This window comes from Xenopus tropicalis, chromosome 5 (assembly GCF_000004195.4).
Source record: "Xenopus tropicalis strain Nigerian chromosome 5, UCB_Xtro_10.0, whole genome shotgun sequence".
Classification (NCBI taxonomy): domain Eukaryota; kingdom Metazoa; phylum Chordata; class Amphibia; order Anura; family Pipidae; genus Xenopus; species Xenopus tropicalis.
In genome coordinates this window covers 40,456,287-40,480,483 of record NC_030681.2, presented here as the reverse complement: position 1 = coordinate 40,480,483, position 24,197 = coordinate 40,456,287, and the positions used below count along the sequence as shown (strand labels likewise).

General features: G+C 37.4%; 1 protein-coding gene across 2 annotated transcripts; it reads left to right on the top strand.

Annotated features, from left to right (window-relative positions):
* The first annotated feature begins 206 nt into the window (after positions 1-206).
* LOC100495031 (two pore calcium channel protein 1) lies at positions 207-24,095 on the top strand. 2 transcript variants are annotated; one of them, XM_018094242.2, is made up of 19 exons: positions 207-284; positions 8,505-8,590; positions 10,850-10,964; positions 12,090-12,218; positions 12,302-12,418; positions 13,342-13,460; positions 13,922-14,023; positions 15,957-16,083; positions 16,791-16,992; positions 17,224-17,368; positions 18,307-18,492; positions 18,802-18,866; positions 19,121-19,208; positions 19,770-19,839; positions 20,415-20,634; positions 22,071-22,161; positions 22,467-22,580; positions 22,692-22,801; positions 23,358-24,095. In XM_018094242.2, exons 3-19 carry the CDS (start codon positions 10,878-10,880, stop codon positions 23,501-23,503), a joined length of 2,118 nt encoding a protein of 705 aa, XP_017949731.1. In that variant the 5' UTR covers positions 207-284; positions 8,505-8,590; positions 10,850-10,877; the 3' UTR covers positions 23,504-24,095. The 2 variants fall into 2 exon arrangements, with proteins under 2 accessions (XP_017949731.1, XP_002940387.2); XM_002940341.5 differs by lacking the exon at positions 207-284 and adding an exon at positions 685-1,038.
* Positions 24,096-24,197: the final 102 nt, after the last annotated feature.

The following is a 24,197-nucleotide window of genomic DNA, read 5'->3' as shown; positions in this document are numbered from 1 at the left end:
CCTTACACTGGGGTGTTTGTTCCTGTGTCCCCCCTGCAATGAAACACAGGAACAAATGCAGCCCTTTCTTCGGGCTGTACACATTCAGGTTCATGCAAGTGCCGATCATAGATGGAACGCAACTTTCACCTGTGAAAAGTCCACCTGTGTTTGGCACTTGCATGTGACTGAATGTGTACAGCCCGTTCCAGAAGAAAGGCCTCATTCCACCGCATAGGAATGCAGGAAGGATCAACCACAGGAACAAACGTCTGTGTGTAAGGACCCTAAAAACTGCAAGCTAAGTAAGTTTGGGGAAATAAAGCAAATGGAAGTTAGATTAATCATTAAATACAATTATAACATTAACTATCTGGCTTACTGCTTACTTTATGAATGTAAAGTAATTGGGGAACAGATCATCCCTGCTAAAGGGCTATGGTTGCCTAGGGCTGGTACAGAACCCAAAACATAATGTACAGCATCACTAGCCTATTTCTTTAGTTAACCTTTAGTAGGGTGGTAGGCAAAACTACAAAGAAATCTTTTCAGTGCTTCCAAATCTTGAATTCAAGAAAATTCTAAATTGTATGATTTTTAAAAACTAGTCATACATACAATCATTTCATTTCCCTGCTAGTTTCCCTTTAAGCTCATCTTTCTGTGCAGGGAGGTGAAACCTGAGATATTCCCCTTTTCCTGCTGATCTGTTTCCTCTCCATCACATGACCCCTTCCAAACTCTAGTATAGTGCAGGAGGGGAGCTGTGCTGTGAGCAGGGGAAGTGGCTGGATGATATTCTGGACTTGAGACAAACTTATGCATACTACAATAGGGGATCCTGCCGTAGTCGTACAGGCAGCAGCAACAAAACCACTATAACACTGGAGAGACTTGGAAGCTCCCCATCCAGCTGCCGGATCCCGTCCCAGGCTGAAGAGTTCAGTGTTTATGGAAGAAATGTCAGAAGCTGAAGTAGCAAGTAACGGGAATTTCAGCAATGGGGAGAACAGGAGAACTGAGGGGGAGAGTCACATAGATGTGAATATTGCTGATGAGGTATAAGCAACTCATTTACTTGTACTTGTGTACCTTCTTTTACTTGTGTACTAGAAGGAGAATTAGGGTTTAAAAACATGCAGGAAGGCGAAATGAGTTTAGTGCCTTAATACCATTGCTGTAGCCCTAGTGCCCCAGTGTCCTCCATTCCAAGATCTGTTTGGAAATCAATGTAAAAGACCATTTAAAGTGGTAACAGATAATGGAAATGAATTGACAAGCATGCTGGCATTTGTGGCTCAGAAAGATAAACAGGGCTGTAGGATGAAAGATTCTGACACATGGATTGTATAATGCCGCTACACACAGTTGGCTTCAATTATTGCAAGAATCTGGGGTTAGCCCTTTCCTGCAGGGTGGGAAATACCAGAGGCAAGCGTCTTTAACCAATACTTTTTTCTGTTAAATCTGCCATTGTATACATTAGAGATGGTAGTTATTCCATAAAACTAGTATGTGAGTGCTGTTTTAGAATTATTTAACATTCCATTCAAAGTGATCCCCCAGCAACCTGTTTTGGGGCTTTATTATTTTTATTGCCACCTTTTATTAAATGTCAGAAAGGGAGAGCTGCAGAGCAGCAAGCTAAGTAATTGAAGCAAGGACTGGTTGCAAATTGTCTTAGAATTTAATTGTATTGAGCTTGCTAAAATCTCATTATAACACTACTTAGTAAAAAGCTTGTTGCATGCAAAGTCCAGTGAGGTTAGTGGTTTGTAGTTAAGTGCAAGTTAAAGCAGTGATGGTCTAGTTCAGGGTATAATTTTCTGGTTAATGTTTATAAGCATGCTTCTATTAACCTTTGTAATGAAAAGAAGGTGTTTTGTTTAATTGAAACTGACATATTATCCTGTGAGCCTCTGATCTGTTTCGGCCACATTCTTGGTCTTTGCTCCGTTATCTACAGAAGAGCTATTGTATTAAATGCCACTGGAAACTCAGCTGTACTGTTGTACATAGTAATACATATGAACAACACTGATAGCCATTATTGTTTCCACACCAGTGATAAAGGCTGACACAGCATGCACTTTGTTTTCCCTGAGGCTACTGAAAGTTGCAGTTTTTTTATGTGGGTAGCCATATTTAGACACATATAGATTGGTCATTTGTGGGTTAGTTACAAAGTGGAAGACAGGGTGCAATCAGTCTTTTTTTTCTTCTATTTGAATAGCTGTGTTCACAAGGTGGACAAAGCAGCGTTAGCAAGTGCCGGGCAGCCCTATCCTTACCACATATCTTGAAAAGGGTTGTTTACCTTGAAATTAACTTTAATATGATGTAGACATTGATATTCTAAGAAAATTTGCGAAATGGTTTTTATTTTTTGTAGTTTTTCAGTTATTTAGCATTTTGTTTAGCAGCTCTCCAGTTTGGAATTTCAGTGATCTGGTTGCTAGGTTCTTGTTTACCTTAGTAACCAGACAGTGGTGTGAATGACAGACTGGAATATGAATAGACGAGGGGCTAAATAGAAAGAATAGAAAGTAACAATAAAAATAAAATTGTAGCCACGCAGAGCAATCATTTTTTGGCTAGGGGGATCAGTGACCCCTATTTGAAAGCTGAAAAGAGTCAGAAGAGGAAGGCAAATAATTAGCAAAACTATAACAAATAAATAATGAAGGACAATTGCTAAGTTGCTAGGAATAGTACATTCTCTAACATACTAAAAGTTATTTTAAACCACCCCCTTTGTGGCTTTCATCTGCTGCAACTCCCTAAGTTGTTGTAGAAAGTTAAGGGATGGATGCAGAAGAGTGTATTCCCAGGTGTCTTGCCTTTCATGAATACAGCACTGCCCCTGTATTCATGGGGGGGGGGGGAGCCACAGGTCTCTCTCCTCTGAAATAGAGTACAAAGCCTGATCCTTCCTGAATAAAATAAATCCTGCGCTAGTGGGGCTACCCATGGGAAATAACCCATAGCAACCAATGAGCGATTTACTTTTTTGAGCCAGCTGTAAGTACAATGAATGCAACAATTTGATTGGTTGCCATGGGTTTCTGCCCATAGGCAAACCTGCCCGGTGTTGATAAATGACCCCAAGTGTCTGCTATAAGGCAGGCATTAAAGACATGGCTGCCTTATATTTGCCAATGATATGTGCTCTACACTTTGCTTCAGATTTTTGTCTCCACTGTAAAGTGCACCCCTTAGTGCTCTTGCATTTCTGCCTCGTGTTATAGTAAATGATTCCTAAAGTCCTCATGAGAGGAGCATAAACTGCCTCAATGTGGCTGCACAAACCTCACAAGTCTACAAGACTATAAAATGTGCATGTATATGCCCCTACCAGTGACACTATTGTTTCTCCCATCCCTAGTGCTGTGCCAGCCTGCAGTTCCAGTGGGGGTTCCCTTTCACTTTCTTTAATTGTAATTTTTTTTAAAAACATTTTTACATTTATTTTTATTTTGTGTATATGCATATAGTTACAAACACAAGTCTTGTTTAAAAGACAAATTAAATAAAGAAATTAAGTATACAGTATTCAATTGTAAGTATACAAATATCATATATATAAACAGAAAGCAATCGTATTCTTGTACATAAGAATATCTAGTAGAATTAAGTCTAAAACAACTGGACTTTTCTGAGTTTTTCTTGAAAACGTTTCACCACTCATCCGAGTGGCTTCTTCAGTTCAAATGACTGGTAGGGAATTCCCCGGTATTTAAACTCTTGATGGTAGTAGAGTCACAGACATCCAATCACAATGGTTCCATTGAACTTGTTCAGTTAGGTGTTAGCTGAAACTGACAGGTGTAAGAAGGTATGATCCAATCACAATGGTACCAAGATTCTCATTGATGAAGGTGTTAATCCTTCAAAGTACATGACTGGAAGTGTGAACTGTTGTGAAACTGCCGGGGTAAGGATGTCAACGCGCCATTGTATGTTGGTGACAAGCGGTGTCTCAGGCCCCCTCCTCTGTTCAGGGATGGTTTTTCCAGGTTGGCATAAATGGCCTCTTTCACACCTCTTTCAAACCATCTGTCCTCTCGGTCCAAAATATGCACGTTACTGTCCTCAAAAGAGTGACCTTTTTCTTTGAGGTGTAGATAGACCGCTGAGTCTTGTCCTGAGGAGTTTGCCCGCCTATGTTGGGCCATTCTCTTACAGAGAGGTTGTTTTGTCTCCCCAATGTATAAGTCTGAGCACTCTTCACTACACTGGACAGCATAGACCACATTACTTTTCATGTGCTTGGGTGTTGGGTCTTTCGGGTGCACCAGCTTCTGTCTCAGGGTGTTGCTGGGTTTGAAAAACACAGGAATGCGATGTTTGTTGAAAATTCTCCTAAGTTTTTCTGATGTTCCAGCAACATATGGAATGACTATGTTGTTTCGCCTGCTGTGTTCCTCCCTTCTGTTTGTAGGTCTGGTCTTTCTGTTGGTCTTTGATTTGGTTTTGATGAAGGCCCAGTCTGGGTACCCACAAGTTTTCAGAGCTCCTTTTAGATGTCCTTTTAGAAGGAGCCCCTTTGAGGCCAATTGTCAGCAGCATTAACTGTGTGACTTATAACATTGCTAAATACGTGGCCAACATCTTAGCCCCCTTAGTTGGAAACACAGTACACCACATTCAGAACTCCATGGACTTTGTCAAAAAAGTGAAGGAGTTAAAGCTGGAGATCGATGATACAATGGTGTCCTATGACGTAACATCTCTGTTCACATGCATACCCACTGCCGAGGCAATTGATACAGTGAGGAAACGGCTGAAACAAGACACCACCCTCAGCAGCAGAACAAAGCTGACCCCAGAACAAGTTTGTTCCTTACTGGACCTATGTCTCAATACCACTTACTTCAAGCACAAGGACGTTTTCTATAGACAAAAACATGGCTGTGCCATGGGTTCGCCTGTGTCTCCAATTGTAGCGAACCTTTACATGGAAGAAGTGGAAAAGAAAGCCCTGGACACCTTCAAGGGAACAACACCAAGTCATTGGTTCAGATATGTGGATGACACCTGGGTCAAAATTAAAGAACGCGAGGTTCCAGCCTTCACCAAACACATAAACTCGGTGGACAAAAACATCACGTTCACAAGGGAAGATGTGAAAGACAGCAAACTGGCTTTTTTGGACTGTGCTATAGTTATCAAAGAGGGGAGGGACCTGGATATTGAAGTATACAGGAAACCCACCCACACAGACCAGTACTTGCTGTTTGATTCCCACCACCCTTTGGAACATAAACTGGGTGTAATTAGGACTCTACATCATCGGGCTGAAACTGTGGCATCCAATGCAGAGGCCAAGGAGAAAGAATATAAACATCTAAAAGGAGCTCTGAAAACTTGTGGGTACCCAGACTGGGCCTTCATCAAAACCAAATCAAAGACCAACAGAAAGACCAGACCTACAAACAGAAGGGAGGAACACAGCAGGCGAAACAACATAGTCATTCCATATGTTGCTGGAACATCAGAAAAACTTAGGAGAATTTTCAACAAACATCGCATTCCTGTGTTTTTCAAACCCAGCAACACCCTGAGACAGAAGCTGGTGCACCCGAACGACCCAACACCCAAGCACATGAAAAGTAATGTGGTCTATGCTGTCCAGTGTAGTGAAGAGTGCTCAGACTTATACATTGGGGAGACAAAACAACCTCTCTGTAAGAGAATGGCCCAACATAGGCGGGCAAACTCCTCAGGACAAGACTCAGCGGTCTATCTACACCTCAAAGAAAAAGGTCACTCTTTTGAGGACAGTAACGTGCATATTTTGGACCGAGAGGACAGATGGTTTGAAAGAGGTGTGAAAGAGGCCATTTATGCCAACCTGGAAAAACCATCCCTGAACAGAGGAGGGGGCCTGAGACACCGCTTGTCACCAACATACAATGGCGCGTTGACATCCTTACCCCGGCAGTTTCACAACAGTTCACACTTCCAGTCATGTACTTTGAAGGATTAACACCTTCATCAATGAGAATCTTGGTACCATTGTGATTGGATCATACCTTCTTACACCTGTCAGTTTCAGCTAACACCTAACTGAACAAGTTCAATGGAACCATTGTGATTGGATGTCTGTGACTCTACTACCATCAAGAGTTTAAATACCGGGGAATTCCCTACCAGTCATTTGAACTGAAGAAGCCACTCGGATGAGTGGTGAAACGTTTTCAAGAAAAACTCAGAAAAGTCCAGTTGTTTTAGACTTAATTCTACTAGATACTGTATATCATGACCTGGATGAATGAGAATCTTCATAGACATCTTGTACATAAGAGTTTCAGAAGAAATTGTAATTGTCCATTGTATTTTAGTTCTAAAATGTTTGCTAGGGTGCTTTTTCTAATCATAATATCACTGCTTCGCAAATGTGTCAGTGACTGGAGGGATGAGACTAATAGCCAGCTGGGGTAAGATTTGGGGAGAATGCCTACTTTCTCTCATATATATTCCTGGAAGCCCAGCTAAGGGCTTTTATAGTCATCTTTTCCTATATTTGTAATGCTATGAGCTAAAAGTGCCCAGACTAAGGGGCAGATTCATGAAATCACGAGGTCGAATCCTGAAAGGGATAAATTCGGATTGGATACGAAAATTTCTGAAGATCACAAATATCACGAAAATGCTTACGAAAAAAATCGTATTAGTCATGATAATATTGTATTGGCGATCCGAAAGTCACAACATTTTTGTATCGAACGATTGTAAACAGCGGTCTGTTATCGGGTGGAGCAGATGATATTTCAGGTTGGATCTATTTTTTGAGGGGGTGCCAATTTCATGTATAATACCCCTGAACATATGGTAAAACTAATATAGTGTCAGTTTTATAGAGCAGTGAGGTGCAAGTGGATACTCCTGGTACCTTCCAACCAGTAACATATGCCAAAAAAATCGAAAGAGAGATCACTTGCAATTCAATAAATGATGCATTTATTCCATGTGTTTCAGACAGACACCACAAACACAATGTTTCGGGGGTGGGGGGTTGTGTTACCCTGTCCCTTCCTCAGGTGCACAGTTTTATGTATGCTACCTCACAAAACACTTGGCAGAATAAATGAAGTTCCAGTTCCATGTATAATATCCCAGTCCTGTGTTTGTAGGAAATTCACTGATCTTGGTTGAGGGATGCTTAGCTTCCCTAAGCCTTTATTAAAATTAGCCTATGTTTGAGGCTCAATAAAAAAAAAAAATGAGTTGGACAGCAAGAGAAGTTAAATCCCCGTACACTAGTACACAGTCAATTTTTCTTGTACAGAATAGGTAAACATTAGCTAAATTAAATTTGAAGCCAGATAATGTTTAATGACAGAAATTAAAAAGTTTTTAACTAGTATCAATTGTATCAAGTCTTGCTTGCTGATCTAATCTGTCATAATAAAATGGAATTTTAGTAGTGTTCCTTCCTGCCTCTTGTCTGTAGGCTGTGGTTTATTTAGTAACACCTGGCAACTAAAGAACAATTTATCCTTCATCAGCCTACTGCTGGCAGAACAATGAAACATATCTGTGAGTGCTAGCTATGGGTTACGGCACTCAGGCTGGCCTTAGCAATTGCAGGGCCCACTTTGGACCATTTTAGTGGGTTCCAGAATTGCTTCTATAGGGAGTTAAAAGGATACGGTACAATCAAGGCAAGAGGCAGCAAACGCAAGCTCAGATACTGTCAAATCAGGAATACTGTCATGAGAAAACATGTTTTTTTCAAAACACATCAGTTAATAGAGCTTCACCAGCAGAATCCTGCATTGAAATCTGTTTTTCAAAAATGCAAATTATTTTATATTAAATTTTGAAATTTTACATGGGGCTAGCCAAGTTCTTCATTTCCAAGGGTGCCACAGCCATGTGGTCTGATAAACTTCAGTCACACTTTACTGCTGTGCTGCAAGTTGTAGTGATATCAACCCCCCTCCCAGCAGCCGATCAGCAGAACAATGGAAAGGGAGCAAGATAGCAGCTCCCAGTAGATATCAGAATAGCACTTAATTTATGTCTCAAATTAATGAGACACAATGAGACCTCCAATCAGAGGCTACTGTTTGTGTGGATTGCATCACATGAATTATCTGTTTCCAACATGCTGTGTCATAGGATGGTCCAAAATATAGGGTATACCCCTTAACGCCACAAACCTATAGGTCCATGGCAGGCACAGAATGGCAATCTGTGAATTCTGGCAAATGCCAGATGGCCTGCTGTAAGATGCCAAAGACTTTTTATTGTATTTATTGGGTCTGTGGGGGGCTGTTTGGGCCTATTTTGAATCCCAGTTTTAACAACCCATGTAATAAAGATCTCTTGTTATTTTTTTGTTATTGACGATTAATACTTATTATGATTCTTTGTAAAAAATTTAATTTGAAAAATCTAGGTTTCATAGCATTCAGGAGAAATGTGTATATAAATCTATATAAAGGTGTCTGCAGTGAATTTAATTTTTTATTATCCGGTTCCTTTTTAAGTTTCCTTTTTTTTAATTTTTTTTAAAGCAAAATCTTCTGCTGGCAGCTGCATTTGTTTATGATGCTCAGTACAACAGGAACATCCACTTTGAAACATCGCCGGAAGCAGTGAGGTAAGGGAATTGTGCAGACAAATGTGTTGTATCCACAGTTCCCCTTTATTGGTTCCACACTAGGGTACAGTTATGAATTCATCTGCACAAGGTGGCAACCAAAATAACCTAAATAGTTTTACAAAACAGCAGGGTACAATTTCCAACAACTTAATCTCAGTAATGATCAGCTCTGTGCCCCCTGCCAATTATAGTACAGGTATAGAATCCGTTATCCGGAAACCCGATATCCAGAAAGCTCTGAATTACGGAAAGCCTGTCTCCCATAGACTCCATTTTAATCAAATCATTCAGATTTTTAAAATTGATTTCCCTTTTCTCTGTAAATATAAAACAGTGCTTTGTATTTGATCCCAACTAATATAGAATTAATCCTTACTGGATGTAAAATAATCCTATTGGGTTTAATTAATGTTTTATTGATTTCTTAGTAGACTTAAGGTATGAAGATCCAAATTACGGAAAGACCCCTTATCCAGAATACCCTTGGTCCCGGGCATTCTGGATAACGGGTCCTATACCTGTATAGGAAAATCTTCTTGGCAAATGAAAGACTGTATCCATGTTCTTCATACTTACCTCTATGTGTCTTGGGACTTGGGAACTTGAGAATCCCCATATACTTCTTAGGGTATGTCAACCAGTTCAATTAAACATGTTGTTTCATTGTTTGGAAAAATAGTAAAGTTCGCTAAAGCACTAATTATATAGTCTAACTCATGATCAAATATAAAACTTTGTTTTTGTTCATATGGAATATAAATATATTTGTATTTTTACAGAAGCACACGCATATGCAGTACTCTACAAGGTGTAAACAGAGTGCAATCAATATGTCTAATAAATTATACAGTAGATCTATATATAAATTAGATCTATATATAAATTAGATACACAGTTGAAAGGAATTTCAATACACAGTAGGAATCAGGTTTCTGTTCCAAAGAGCTTGCAGTCTACAAAATGTAACTAAAACAATTGCCAAAGGCAGTAGGTATTTGTAATTTTTTTTTAACACACATAGGGGCACATTTACTTACCCACGAACAGGCCGAATGCGTCCGATTGCGTTTTTTTCGTAATGATCGGTATTTTGCGATTTTTTCAGAAAATTGTCGCGACTTTTTCGTTACCAATACGATTTGCGCGAAAAAACGCGAGTTTTTCGTAGCCATTCCGAAAGTTGCGCAAAATCTGACAATTTTTTCGTAGCGTTAAAACTTGCGCGAAAAGTTGCGATTTTTCCGTAGCATTAAAACTTGCGCGAAACGTTGCGCCTTTTAAATTTTAACGCTACAAAAAAGGCGCGACTTTTCGCGCAAGTTTTAACGCTACGATAAAAACGCAACTTTTCGCCCAAGTTTTAACGCTACGAAAAAATCGCCAGATTTTGCGCAACTTTCGGAATGGCTACGAAAAACTCGCGTTTTTTCGCGCAAATCGTAAAGGCAACGAAAAAAACGCTAAAAATACGAAAAAGTTGCAAAAAGTTCGTTTACCAGTCGGAATTTTTCCAATTCGAATTCGTGTCTTAGTAAATCAGCCCCATAATAGTACGAAAATGAAGAAATGCACCAGCAGATCACAAGCCATGACCAGAAATGTACCAGCAAATTACAAGCAATAAGGCACAGGCATAATTTTATATCCAGTAGAAAAAAAAAAACAGTTTGCCAGGTTAATATGTTACATGAACAGCCCCACTTGCATTGCAACTTGGACTTGAACCTTGTGTGGAGCTTACTTAATTCTGCCCTAACACCCCACTATTTTCATTGATTTTATGGCCAGAAATAGGTTTTCAGTGTCTGCTCGCTCTATATAAACTTTTGTTATTGAAAATGGTTGGTTGTAACATTAGTGTATTTTAATAAATATGATCATTAATCAATGTTTCCCACCCTGATAGATCCAAGATCAGAGGGTACAATATACGTATGAAGGGGAGAGCAAGTCCAAGTTAAACTTCCACTTTAAGACTTTGGGGTCATTTATCAACACTGGGCAAAATTGCATGTGGCAATCAATCAAACTCTTACATTCATTGCTCTACCCGCAGATGGCCAAAAAAAAAGCCAATCACTGGTTGCTATGGGTTACTGCCCACTTGGACATTGCCCAGTGTAGATAAATGAGCTCCTCTGATACTTTTAGTGAAAGTGCTGAATATTGTGTAGAGCACTTTGTCCATTTCATTGTTTCCTCACATTTTTACTTGGCCCATTGTGCATTACTCCCATGTCTTACATTGTGTTTCAGGCTTTATTACTTTTATAACCATTGGATTATGCAAGTGGCTACTTACTTCTTTATTACTGTGGATCTGTTACTGGCAGTGTTTGAGGAACCTGCAGTCTACCCATTGCCATTTCTGGTAAATAACCCATGCAAATACTTGTTATAATTGCTCTTTATTTCCTGCTGTTATGCATGTTTTTGAATCTCCAGCCTTACGATTCATCAGTTATCTGTAGGGCTGCAGTTTGTATTACCCTTGATTAGGAATAGTGATTAAATCAAGGACAGTCAGCTTCTGGGTGGGCAACCAAAACTGGGCCCCATGCTATGTAAAATGATCAGCATGATCCCCTTGAATAAAGCGATATTTGCACCTACAATAAACGCAAAACTGGTTTTGAACTACTATAAGGGTTACCAAGCCAATTTTTTTTGGTGCCCTGAAGAAATAGTTATTAAATACTGGATTAAGCATAATGGAAAACACTATACCTGTAAAGCAGTTTTTGAATTTTTTGCTTCAAATTGACTCTATAGGTGATGCTGTTGTTCTGAATATTGGATTTCTTATAAGAGATCTCATAAATATTTGGTAACCCTGTTTTCATTTGATATGACTAAAGAGACTAGTTTGCTATAACTAGAAATTTCTAAATTTTCATCTCCAAATGTAACATTTCTATATGGCCTTTTTATTTGGAATGAAGGATATAAAAATTACTTATACCTTTATTTGCTATTTTACATTTATTTCCAAGCCCGTATTAAGGTGTTACTGGCCCCTACTGCAGTTTTACCCTTTCCTAATTTGCTGTTGTGTTATGTTGCCTGACCATAAATTCTATTGTGTTATTATCCCCTTACAAAAAGCCCCCAGGGGTCAAGTGTGGCCTAATGGCAGTGTGGCCATCCACAATAGTCACTAAGGGTTTTCCATAGGCATAGCTGCAGCTACAAGGTAGCCTAAACAGAGACATGCTATTATAGATGTTCACCAGAACATCGGGGTAAAATTGCCCTTTTAGCTCTCTGGGGAATGCTGTTAGTTGTACTTTAACAATATCTTTATAACCAATGGTTGTCCATGCTTGTCCTATATCATCTACCAGCCCATCTAACCAGTAGAGATGTTTCTTGGCTAGTGGCCGTAGTATTTTTAAGAAACATACAATCGGTAATCATCTTGACAAAATGCCCACAATGAATAAAATATGTACTTGAATTCTAATTAAAGATCTCTTCAACCATTTTTTTCTTGCAGGCAACCTCAATCGTGGAGGTGCTATGTCTCCTGGCTTTTTTTGGCCGACTTGTACATTTTAGTAAAGTTACCCCTCGCAGCATATTCTGGAAAGACACAAAGAATATATGTGTAATGGTCACAATAGTGGTAAGACTTATTGATTATTTAGAGTATAATAAGAACAATAATAAGAAAGAGAATGATGAACAGTTCATATTTTTATTCTACAGCTCAATTTAATTGATTTGATTATATATGGGGCGCTGATTATTGCTGAGATACAGAGTGTCCGATGGTCAAGAGTGTTAAGGCCCATTTATTTGATCAACTTTGCTGAAAGCCGTCAGGTAGGATTTATTTTTTATTTGTGTTAAAACTTGAAATGCAGAAAAAAAACATTCACTGGGGAAAAAGGGCAAAATTATGAGCCAAAATGCAGGAAAACTTAAGGAATACTTAAAACCTGGGAAATTTTCCCACTGAAAAGAAAAAGAAAAAAACATAAAATCCTGTAAAATGTAAAAAACAAATAAACTTGGCTACAACTGTAGTATTGGAATTCAGGTTACGTTTATATTATAGATATTTTATAGATAATTTATAAAGGCTGATCAGCGCGCAGAAGTTGAGAAAAGGAAGGTGGGTTATAGGGTATTGTAAATTTACCGGCAAGTACATTGCCAGTAAATTTATAATACCGGTGCTGCCCCTAGCTGGTGATTACCTGCTAGTTGGAAACATTACTAACAGTAGGGTAATTGGCAGCTCTGTTTACTCTGCAGCTAAAGAAATATGTAGACTGTACTGTATATACTGTAGATGGTGGATTTGACATAAGTGTAACAAATATGAGGAGGGAAAAAATTAATAAAATAAAGACAAAACTACCTATATGATTGCTTTGGGGGAGACAACCTCTAACACCATCCAACACAATTGTGTAATAGAATTATTTCAGGCCAACATTCAGCCCAATGTCGGCTAACGCAAGTTTCCTTGGTGCTTGGTGCTCATTAGGTTTTTGGCAGACCATTCTGTTAGTACTATCAACATAAGCTAGTCCACAGGGACATTTAAGATAAATTACATTCATGCATGTAAAGTAACCCAATAATTGATTTGTGTACCTAATGTTGGATAGGAAATAGTAGGTCCTTTTATAATGCTGTTGCAATATTGGCATGATAAGCAGGGATCTTGCAGGATAAGCGGAGCTCTTGAAGCTCTGTATATCTTCCTGCAGTAAATATACTGGTTTAAACCCCCACAGATCCGCCGGGCGTTCCGAAGTATCCGAAACACACTGCCAGAGATCATGTACGTCTTCCTTCTCTTTATGTTCAGTGTTCTTTTGTTTTCACTGATGGCACTGCAACTTTTTGGGAACAGGTAAGTGCACAATTCATAGTGAATGCCTTTGCATAAGTAACATACACCACTTTTAAGTAATGTACCCTGTTTCAAAATAATAATTAGCCCTTTTTGAAAGTATTTAAAGTATTAAAGAAAAACTATACCACTAGAACCACTATACCACTTAAAGGTGATTCACCTTTAAGTTAACATTTAGCATGTTATAGAATGGCGTAAACTTTATAACCTTTCATTTGGTCTTTGTTTTTTATTTTGTACAGTTTTTTAATTATTTGCCGTCTTCTTTTAAATCTTTCTGGCTTTCAAATGGTGATCACTGACCCCCATTTGAAAACTATTGCTTTGTGTGACTACAATTTTATTGTTATTGTCACTTTTAATTACTTATCTTTCTAGTGAGGCCCTATCCTATTCATATAGACACAGATTTTTTTATTTAATATGATACCTAACTGGGATTAACTTTTCTACTGCAGAAAACTTAAGACAGCTGAAGGGGAGCCATATTTTGCAAACTATCTGGATGTTGTATTTAACCTGTATGTACTAGTAACAACTGCTAATAGTCCAGATGTCATGTAAGTATTTCAGCATTTTAGGAAAACTATTCCCTGACTGTTTATTTCTGAAGCAATAACATTTTTTCCATGCCAGAATAATTAATGATAAGTGGGTTGAAAAAAATATCAGCCAACCCTTACGTAGATTTGACATTTTCCTATGTTTTCTTTTTTGCTTTGTTTTTTTTGTCAGAGGTTCCTACTTTACAACCCTTATCACTGAACCCGGATTTTGAGCCTAGCTTAGACCCTAAAGCATATCAACGCTGGAGTTTTTATGATAATAGAGAAACAAAAGTACAAGATTTTATTAAAAAGGGTAAAATTATATCTCTGGCCGCTATTCAGAAAAAATGGGGAATGCATCCAAGGGATCAGTGGAGCTATTTTCAATTATATAATTATTTAAGTAAAGAGAAGTTGTGCCCAGTAGAGTATTTTAATACTACCTGGGAAAATGTATTGGAGAAGCAGATAGTCCCTGTTAAATTGCTTTCGACAATGTACGGAATACTTTGTAATAATGGCAATGTAACCCTAAAATATTTCAAGGAATGGGAACAGGAGTTGAAAGTGGTTATTACACTTTTAATAAGACAAAAGATTGTACAAAATATTCATAAAGCATTGAGAGCCTCTAGAGTGAAAGAAATGCAATATAAACTTATTACAAGATGGTACTATGTACCAGAAAAGTTGCACTCAGTGTTCCCAGCTTCCTCTAAACTATGTTGGAGATGTAATAGGGACATAGGTTCTTTTACACATCTCTGGTTTACTTGCCAAAAGATACAGCATTATTGGTCTGAAATATGTACTACTATTCGTAACATAACCGGGATTAATATTTCTAATGCTGATCCGACACATCTATTATTTTACTATGATAAAAAAAATAACCGTATGGTAACAGATAAGTTAACTTTACATTTGATGAATGCGGCCAAAGCCCTTATTCCTAGAGCTTGGAAAAATGTTAATCCTCCTACTTATACAGAATGGTTGAATTTGGTAGAAGAAACCCGAAAATTAGAGGAAATAACACATTTATTGCAAAATGAGATGGGGCAATATCGAACAGTGTGGTTACCCTGGTTAGAACTAAATAAATTAGACTGTTAACTAGTTTATTAGCGAAGGGTTTAATTGAGGTAAGGTGTCTTTTTTGTAAAGGATTAATAAGCATTTAGAATTAACTTGGTGTAAGCTCTTGATTAATTAAGTTGATTTTTTTTGTGTGTGTGTCTATTGTTGAACAGTGCGTTGTCCCTTTCCCCTTTATCCCAATTTTTCTTTTTCTTTCTGTATCTTTGCTTTTCTGTAACTATATTGGAAATTAATAAAAAGAGATTTAAAAAAAAAAAAAAAAAAGATAAGTGGGTTGAAAAAAATATCAGCCAACCCTTATGTAGATTTGACATTTTCCCATGTTTTCTTTTTTGCTTTGTTTTTTAATATGGCGCCACCATTTTCAATGTATTTCTATGTCTGCTTTTGTTTGTTTTGTCTTCCCACAGTTTACACCTCATTAAATGCATATTTAATCCCTATAAATGAAGGTTTTATATATGCTACTATAGGTATATACAGTACCAGGTAATGATTTACTTGTACTAGGGAGTTGACATTTAAGTGATCTTACCACTTTCCAGATTTTACGTTTCTACTGTGTATTGGTGATACCGTACATTGGCTTTGTCACCCAGTGAGATATCACCTTCAGTGGACAATAATGCCAAAAAATACATTTACATAGGGGACTAAGGGACTGCAGTTTCATATTTGAGACCTTTGCTGCCTCTGACCAGCAGTTTTAATTCATTGCTTCTTGTGGACAGAAGGCAAGGCGAGAAACAAAGGGCAAATAAAGTAGGGCAACCTACATATAATATTAAGGTTTACCCAGACAAGTATATTATGTGCTCATGAAAGTGTTCTGTATACTTTTCAGGATGCCAGCTTATGACCATAATCCATGGTATTCCATTTTCTTCATAGCCTATATCATACTCAACACTTACATCTTCATGTCAGTCTTCCTGGCTGTAGTGTACAACAACTACAGAAAGCACCTAAAGGTAATTTGCAGAAAAATGGTTAATTCTTAGGTAAGGTTTGTCACAATTACTGTCTGAATGCAAACAAGTGATTTATTGCTAAGAATTTATTGACTATCTTGTGTCATTGGAACATTGGAACCTAACCCTTGTACATGGATATATAAATGTCTTATTGCAAGTAAATATGCAATTATAATAAAAATGATAATTATAATACAAATGAATAGCAGCCTTCTTAAAATATTTAATGCAAAATCATTTTTGTTATTGCTTAAATATAAATTACCAGTGATTTATCATATCATGATATAACACTGGGGAAATAAAACCAGTGCTGATAGACAGAGAAAAAAGGCCCTTGATTACAGGCTAGAATGGCCAAGCAATATGAGTTGTGCTTGCTGTAGAAGAAAAAAGTGACTACCACGTTCTCTTTGCATCTTATTATAGGCTTTTAGCAAACCAAGAGACTTGGTATTTCTATTGCTACAATTAGCTCAAATATTCAATTAGAGGCCATGTTTGATTTCCATGCCCAGGAATTCATTATAATACTACAGCAGGGCAGTTTTTCACTACTATTAAACAAAATTATCCGGAATTACACAATACTTTTTCAGAATTTTAGAATTCATCATTATTTGACCAGTTTGATGTTTTTGTGAGCTCCAAAATCTAAAGGGTAAAAATCCCAAATGTACAAATATTGCTGTCACTCTTTGTAGAATGAAATCCGTAAACTGGCCTACATGAAGCGTCGCAAGATGGTGGATGCCTTTAATGCTCTAAAGGTAAAAGAGGGCTCAGAGTTTGTCATTAAAGAAGATAAGTGGAAACAGTTGGTGAAGTTGGTGGCCCCAGATATCAGCAACTCACATAGGGAACTTCTTTTGAGAGTATCGGATGATGAACAGAATGGGTATGTGGGTGAGTAACATGGAGGTATGCTGATATAGTTGCTTTGTTTTTTGATATTTCCTGCAGTTACAGCTTATATTATTAAGATTTTTGAGCGATGAAGGTTTGGTCACCCAAAGCATTTTGATCTCAGCTACTTAGTAGCATTGATCAAATTTCTGGATTACCATGATCAATGTTTCATGCAATGTATATAACTTTATGTGCATAGTAATAGTGGCGCACTGCTCTCACACTTAGGAAAGGATGCTTTCATACGTCTGGCTGACCTCCTCAACATAAAAGTTATTACTATGAAAACACGGATGCATCCCTTGGAGTCCTGGATGCCTCACGTGTACAAGTCTGCATGGAGTCGCTTCATTCGTCGAGTGGTTCAGCATAAGTAAGTATTGACATAGTAGTGCTTTCCCTTTTGCCTACACCAAAATAACCCTTGTTTTATATGTAGGTTCCCTGCTCAATATACACATCACCAACTTTACATCGTTTATGCGGAGATTAGTGATGAGCAAATTGTTTCGCCAGGCATGGATTTGCAGCGAATTTCTGCATTTCGCCAATGCCGAATTGTTTTGCCAAACTTCGGCAAAAATTTGCTGTGGAAAAATTTGTTGCGCATCAAAAAAAGTCACGTAACAAATGTGTTTCCTTTTTCCTTGTCGTTTTGCGATTTTTACAGCGGAGCCAGAGGGGACAGATATGCTCATCACTAGTGGAGACCCATGTTTTTCCTTGCTTCTGTTTTCTTTTCAGTTAAGCTTAACAGTTTGCTCTTTAGGTTCATTTCATAGTGAAAAATATGATTTAGCGTGCATTTTTATATCAAATCATTACAATATTATGGTCACTGTTACACAGGTATTCCATTAATTGTACACATTTTCTGTGTTGTTAGTGTATCAAATGAACAGGGTATTTTTTGTGGTATTGTTGGTGGAAAGGGCTGATGGAACTATTTTAGGGCTGATCAGAAGGGCTGTATTTGACATCCATAACCCATGCCTATTTGGGAAAATGTCATGTAAAACAAAAAAAATGCAAATTATTAAAAAAAAAAAATTAGAATTATTTTCTTAAAATGAACTCTATGTGCACTCTATGAACTCTATTACTTCTTGTAAGTTAGAGCTTTTTGGATAACAGGTTTCCGGATAAGAGATCCCATACATGTATATTTATATAACTTTGTTTTATGGACCATCTTTGCCCCTTCAACTCAGGTTCTTATTTGTAGCTAGATTTTGTAACAATGTTTTTTTAATTATTTCTCTACTTCTCAAACTGATGGAAGAAATGTTGCTTTTTCCTCTCTACTTTTAGAGGGTTTGTCTATGCTTACGATGGGATCATTCTGGTGAATGCAATTTTCATTGCCCTGGATGAAAATAACCCATTGATTTCCAATGCAGAGTGGGTATTTCTTGCATTTTACCTGGTGGAAATCCTTCTCAAACTCTACACATATGATCCCAGGTCATTTTTCGCCAAGAATCAGTTCTGGAATTGGTGAGTTAAAGCCATTATATTTTATCTGCTAAACAGACGTTTCATGTTCTGTGTCAATGTGTAGACAAGAAGTAAAAATCCTGAAGAAATAACTTACCTGACACAGGTAGTCAAAGGCCATCCAGCTAACATTGCATTTCTATTGATGTACTGCTACTTCAATCATAGGTAACCCTTCTCTTCAAATTAGTAATTCTATCCTTATTGTTGCTGAGTGTAGTAGATAGTATGCTTATGTGCATATATTTATTGTTCTTTGAATATTTCCAGTACCAATAAAACATTTCACTTTCTCTTTGGGTTGGGCAGGTTTGACACACTCATCATTGTTGCAGCTCTGATTGCTACAATTATAAATACATCCCTGAAATCAGGTATGTTTGGCATCTCTTCTGTGATTTGTAGTCATTAACTTGTCTGGAAGGGAATGTCCTTTATATTGTGTAACTGAAGTCATGGAATGTAATTGCAACTAACAAAAGCATTTTATGAACCGCAAATCCATTTCACACAGTCAAGTATTTTATATAAAAACTGACCGAGTATAACTCTGCCCCCCCTCCATTATAGTCTGAAATCACAGAGCCATTTATTATGGGAATTAACTAGATGCTAATCTTTCAAACAGTGGGCCAGTACAGCAGCCAGCAGGTGCTCGATATTGTCTTCATTTTAAGGGTTCTCCGACTCATCAGGATCATTGACAGCATTCAAAGGTGAAGTATATTGAAAAGGAATTTAAATATTATGATCTGTTTTTTTAAATATTAATAGAGATGAAATGTAATCTTAATGCTTAATATTAAATGAGTGTAATCAAACTGGATTTGTTTCAGAACAAGTCAGAATCAATCTAATTCTGATCCATTATCTAGGAAAGTGCATTCAATAAATATTGATATTTGATCAAAAGCTCTGGGAAAATAGGATTCCTAAACCTGTCTTTGATAACTCTGACTCCCCCCTCCTCTGTTCTCTTTTAAAGGAAAACTATACCCCCAGAATGAATACTTAACCAACAGATAATTTATATTATGTTAAGTGATCTATTAAAGAATCTCACCAAACTGGAATATATATCAGTAAATATTGTCTGAGTTGATTTAATAGTTTAACCCATTGTTTCTTTATAAACAGATAAAAGAACAGTAATAGCCTCCATCATAATCCATTGAATTATAAAAAGAGGTGATTTGGGCTGATCAGTGAACTGTACAAGTGTGTTTATTGGTTGTAAACTAGAATCCTGCAAGTTTCAGTTTGTTTTCTTCCTCCAGGTTCCGGGTCATTATGAATACATTAATAAATATATTGCCAACAATGCTGACATTTTCCGGACTTCTAATAGTAGGTTTATTTCTGGGGGCTTCTTTCTGACTTTTTACTTCTGTGTAAAAAAAAACCCCACTAGCATGTTGTTTGCAGGGTTTGGTGTCAAACACAAGGCCCGGGGGCCAAATCTGGCCCACCTGGCTGTTTTATGTGGCCCTTGGTGAGTGTGTCTGACCATCCAGCCTGATCAATTTCCATTTTCCTCACATAGTAACTAAGACTAAGGGGTATATTTATCATGCTGTGTAAAAAGTGGAGTGAAGCATTACCAGTAATGTTGCCCAAGGCATCCAATCAGTAATCAGATTTCAACAGTAGCAAAGCATCTATTGGCTGCTATGAGCAACATCACGGTAATGTCTTACTCCACTTTTTACACATTGTGATAAATATACCCCTTAGTATCTTACTAAGTATATTAATAAAAAATTTGGCCCGTGCCTTATCCTGTGATTTAGATTTCGGCCCCCTTATGTGATTGAGTTTGACACCCCTGTCCTAGATTATTGCATTTGTAAAATCTAGGTGAAGATATTGAATTTTACCTTTAAAAATAATAAATTAACATCATGCATTCAATTCTTTTAAAGGCGATATACTATGTGTTTGCTATTCTTGGAATGGAAATTTTCAATGGAAAAATCAGGTTCTTTCCAGAAAATTCAACTGACCCCTATGCACAGGAATGTGGAACATCAGCTCTAAAAGACTCTGCCTTTGCCAAGAGCAAGTACTGCAAAAATAACTTTAATGACTTGGGATCTGCCTTCATTGTGCTTGTGGAGCTGACGGTGGTTAACCAGTGGCATGATATCCTTTACTTAAAGATATGTGGCATCATGTACCTTATATAAGCCTCCTGGAAGTCACCAATTTAAAGGCATGGGTGGATTTACAAATTAAGGGGCACATATACTAATCCACGAATCCGAATCACGAATGGGAAAAAAACATATTGGAAACGAAAATTTCGAAAGATCGCAAATATCACAAAAATGCTTACGAAAAAATCGTATTAGTCACGATAATATCGTATTGGCGATCTGAAAATCACAAAATTTTCGTACCGAACAATTGTAAACAGCGGTAAAACCTTTCCCATTTTTTCGTACAAACGTCCGAAAAAGTCGTGCGCCGTACGAAAAAGTCGTGCAGACGCCCGAAAAAATCAGCAAAAATACAATCGGAGCGTTCGCATGAACGCTCGAGCGTTCGTGCTTTTGTAAATGTGCCCCCTAGTGTTAACTTTCTTCATTATTTTTTATTTATTATTATTTTCCTTCTTCTGACTTTTTGCAGCTTTCACTGACCCCAGCATATAAAAAACTATTGCTCTGTGAGGCTATAGTTTTATTGTTATTGTTACTTTTTAGAACTTATTTTTCTATTCAGGTCCTCTCCTATTCATATACCAGTTTTATTGACCACTCCCTGGTTGTTAAGGTAACTTGGACCCTAGCAACCAGATAACTGCTGAAACTCCAAAAATGAGATATTTAGTTATTTAATAAAATTAAATAACTAAAAAAACTACTACTACAAAAAAATAAAGGCCAATTGCAAATTGTCTCACAATATTACTCTCTATATCATGCTAGAAGTATAACTCAAAGGTGAAGTACCCCTTTAATGTATGTTGGAAGGTTCTACTCTAACGATAATCACCTTAACTACACCCTAATCTCCCCAGAATGGGTTACCTTAGGCCTAATGACAAAATTCTAGACAAAAGGAAATTTGCTTACCGTTTGTTTTTTAATTATGCAAAAAAGTCAGTTTATGAGTGACTTTATTTAGTCTGTCATTCTGGAATGAAATAATCTGTGACCTAATTCCTTGTGCCAAGTAACATATCAAATGTTGTTATTTTGGGTACCCAACATTGGATCATCTGCTTCCTGTGCTATGCAGCAGGTCCTGACTGGGAGTCAAAATAGGTGCTGGCATTACAAGTACACAAAGTCCTAATAGCCTCCAACCAGTCCAATAAATAGTGACTGTCTATGCCATCTTACAGCAGCCCCTCTGGCATTTGCCCGAATACACATATTGCCAGTCTGGGCCTGCCATACAGTCATCTGAAGGTGGGGAGAGACTACAGTTTATTACACTGCTTATGGCATATGGCTGAGAGACAGGAGGCATCTAAGCCCAGGAAACCCTCCTCTGTCACATAATGGAAGATACTTACATTAAAGATAAGCTGCTCAGTTTGCAATATAACTTTATTTTTCTTAATGTCATACTTCTGGCTAATGGGTTTTCTCTGGTGACCCATGCAGCAGCAAGGCTTTACTTTATCGCGTTCCATGTTGTTATCGTCATTCTGATCATCAAGTAAGTTTTTTTTTCTATTCTGCTGTTATATTATGCATGCAATTACAAGTTTTAAGACACATTTGTAAAATAGATGTAAATCTTGCACAAATTTTATCTGTTTTAATGTGGGTGTTAGGAGACATGGTGCTACCATCCATTTGCACCTTATTCAGGTGGCACAAAGTGAAAGTTCATGCCCGTTCAAAGACAGGTGCAAAGTTCAGGTACCCTTGTGCTCATAGTGCATGGTGCAGATTCTTTCTGGAGTTTATAAGCACGCACATTTACAAAGCTGTACTGATTATCCACTTCTGTTTTTCTAGCATTTTTGTGGCCTTTATTTTGGAAGCTTTTTTTGTTGAATATTCTCTGGAAAAGAGCGAAGTTGAAACTGCAATAGAGAAAAAAATTCAGGAGCTGGGTATGGCTGTTCAAGAGTAAGTGTATTTTGTTCAAGTAGTCTAGGAATCTGAAAGAATACAAAACCATGCTATAGGTATTGGATAGCAACTTTGGTTTTTACCTTTCTGGTATATGTTTATTTATAGAGATGCGTCATCTGGAAATTTAGTGGAGAACATGGAAAGCTGTGAAACTGATGCTGGTACTTTTGGGGAGACAAATCAGAAAGGACTGATGTTTCGAATTGCTTCAAAAAGTATGTTTTTTTTCTGCCATAAGGACAATTGATCCCATTCCCTACTGAAAATCAGCATAACCAGGGTCGGACTGGGCCACCGGGACATCGCGAAAAATCCCCGTGGGCCCCGGCGGGCCAGACCCGACCCTTGCGGCCCTCCCCCTGCGCCAAAATTGGTGGGACCGGTTACATGTTTACATGATATGAAATGACATTTAGGGCCCAAAAACACAAGACTGGAGCCTATTTGACAATGAAGTGTTGTAGTGTTAGATTTCATGGAATTAAAGGGTGCACTGGTGGTTATTTTACACTATAGAAATGGACCGGTATTTCACAGTCTCTTTGTTTTTTGGGAAGCATCTTGTAATAGATAGAAATGTAAAGTTTCTTTATATGTGTGTGTGTGTGTGTATATATATATATATATATATATATATATATATATATATATATATATATATATATATAAAATACATTTCTCAATGAAATTCATGGATGTGACATTCCTTTGCTGATCATAATCTTTATATATATATAATATAATATTAATAGAGATTCTGTTTCATTTCAGGGTACAGGACAGTGGATGCATTACTACAGCGAATGTTTGAATCAGAAATACCACCAGAAGATGAAGGTCCCCCAATCGAAGATATCTTAAACTTTTCTCCTAATGATCTGTACATTCACAACCCAACCTTTCACACGGCTGCCTAACATTGGGGCTGAATATTGGACTATATGAACCTATGTGTGTGCCAAGACATCCACTTCCTCTACAAATAAGCTCCACTAATCAGTGAGTAGTGACATACTTTCCATGGAACTGTTTACTTTTTGGCACTCACCTGTAAAAGCTAAGGTAGTGCAAGAGGACATGGAACTTCAGGCAATGCTAAAAACAATTCCATTTTGCACTATTTGCACTGTATATAGAAATTTGAAGAAGAGGCTCCATATTTTTAATATCAGAAATTGAAGCATTTAATTAATCAACATTTATTCCATAGATAGTCTATTCAGTTTTATATCCCTTAGTATCTTCCCAGAGAACCAAGACTTTTTCCACTTGACCCATTAGCTTACTTGAATTGCCTGTGCAAAATGTGCGATACAAGGATGAATTCATTTAGTTAAGCTGCTGCGCTCAGCTATTTGGGAACATCTCACCTACATTCCTGAAAACATCTGACTTTTCTTTTTCATTTACAGTTTTTATATCTATACAATTTAATATAACAATTTAAAAAATATATATTATATGCAACATGTGATTATTTATAAATAAAGAACAAACTTAATAAAATGAGATCTGATGTTCTGGTAGTTGGTTTGGTCTGATCCATTTACAAGTTCACTTATAATGCTGAGGACCTGAGAGCCAATGAAATGAAATATCCACTTTGCATGT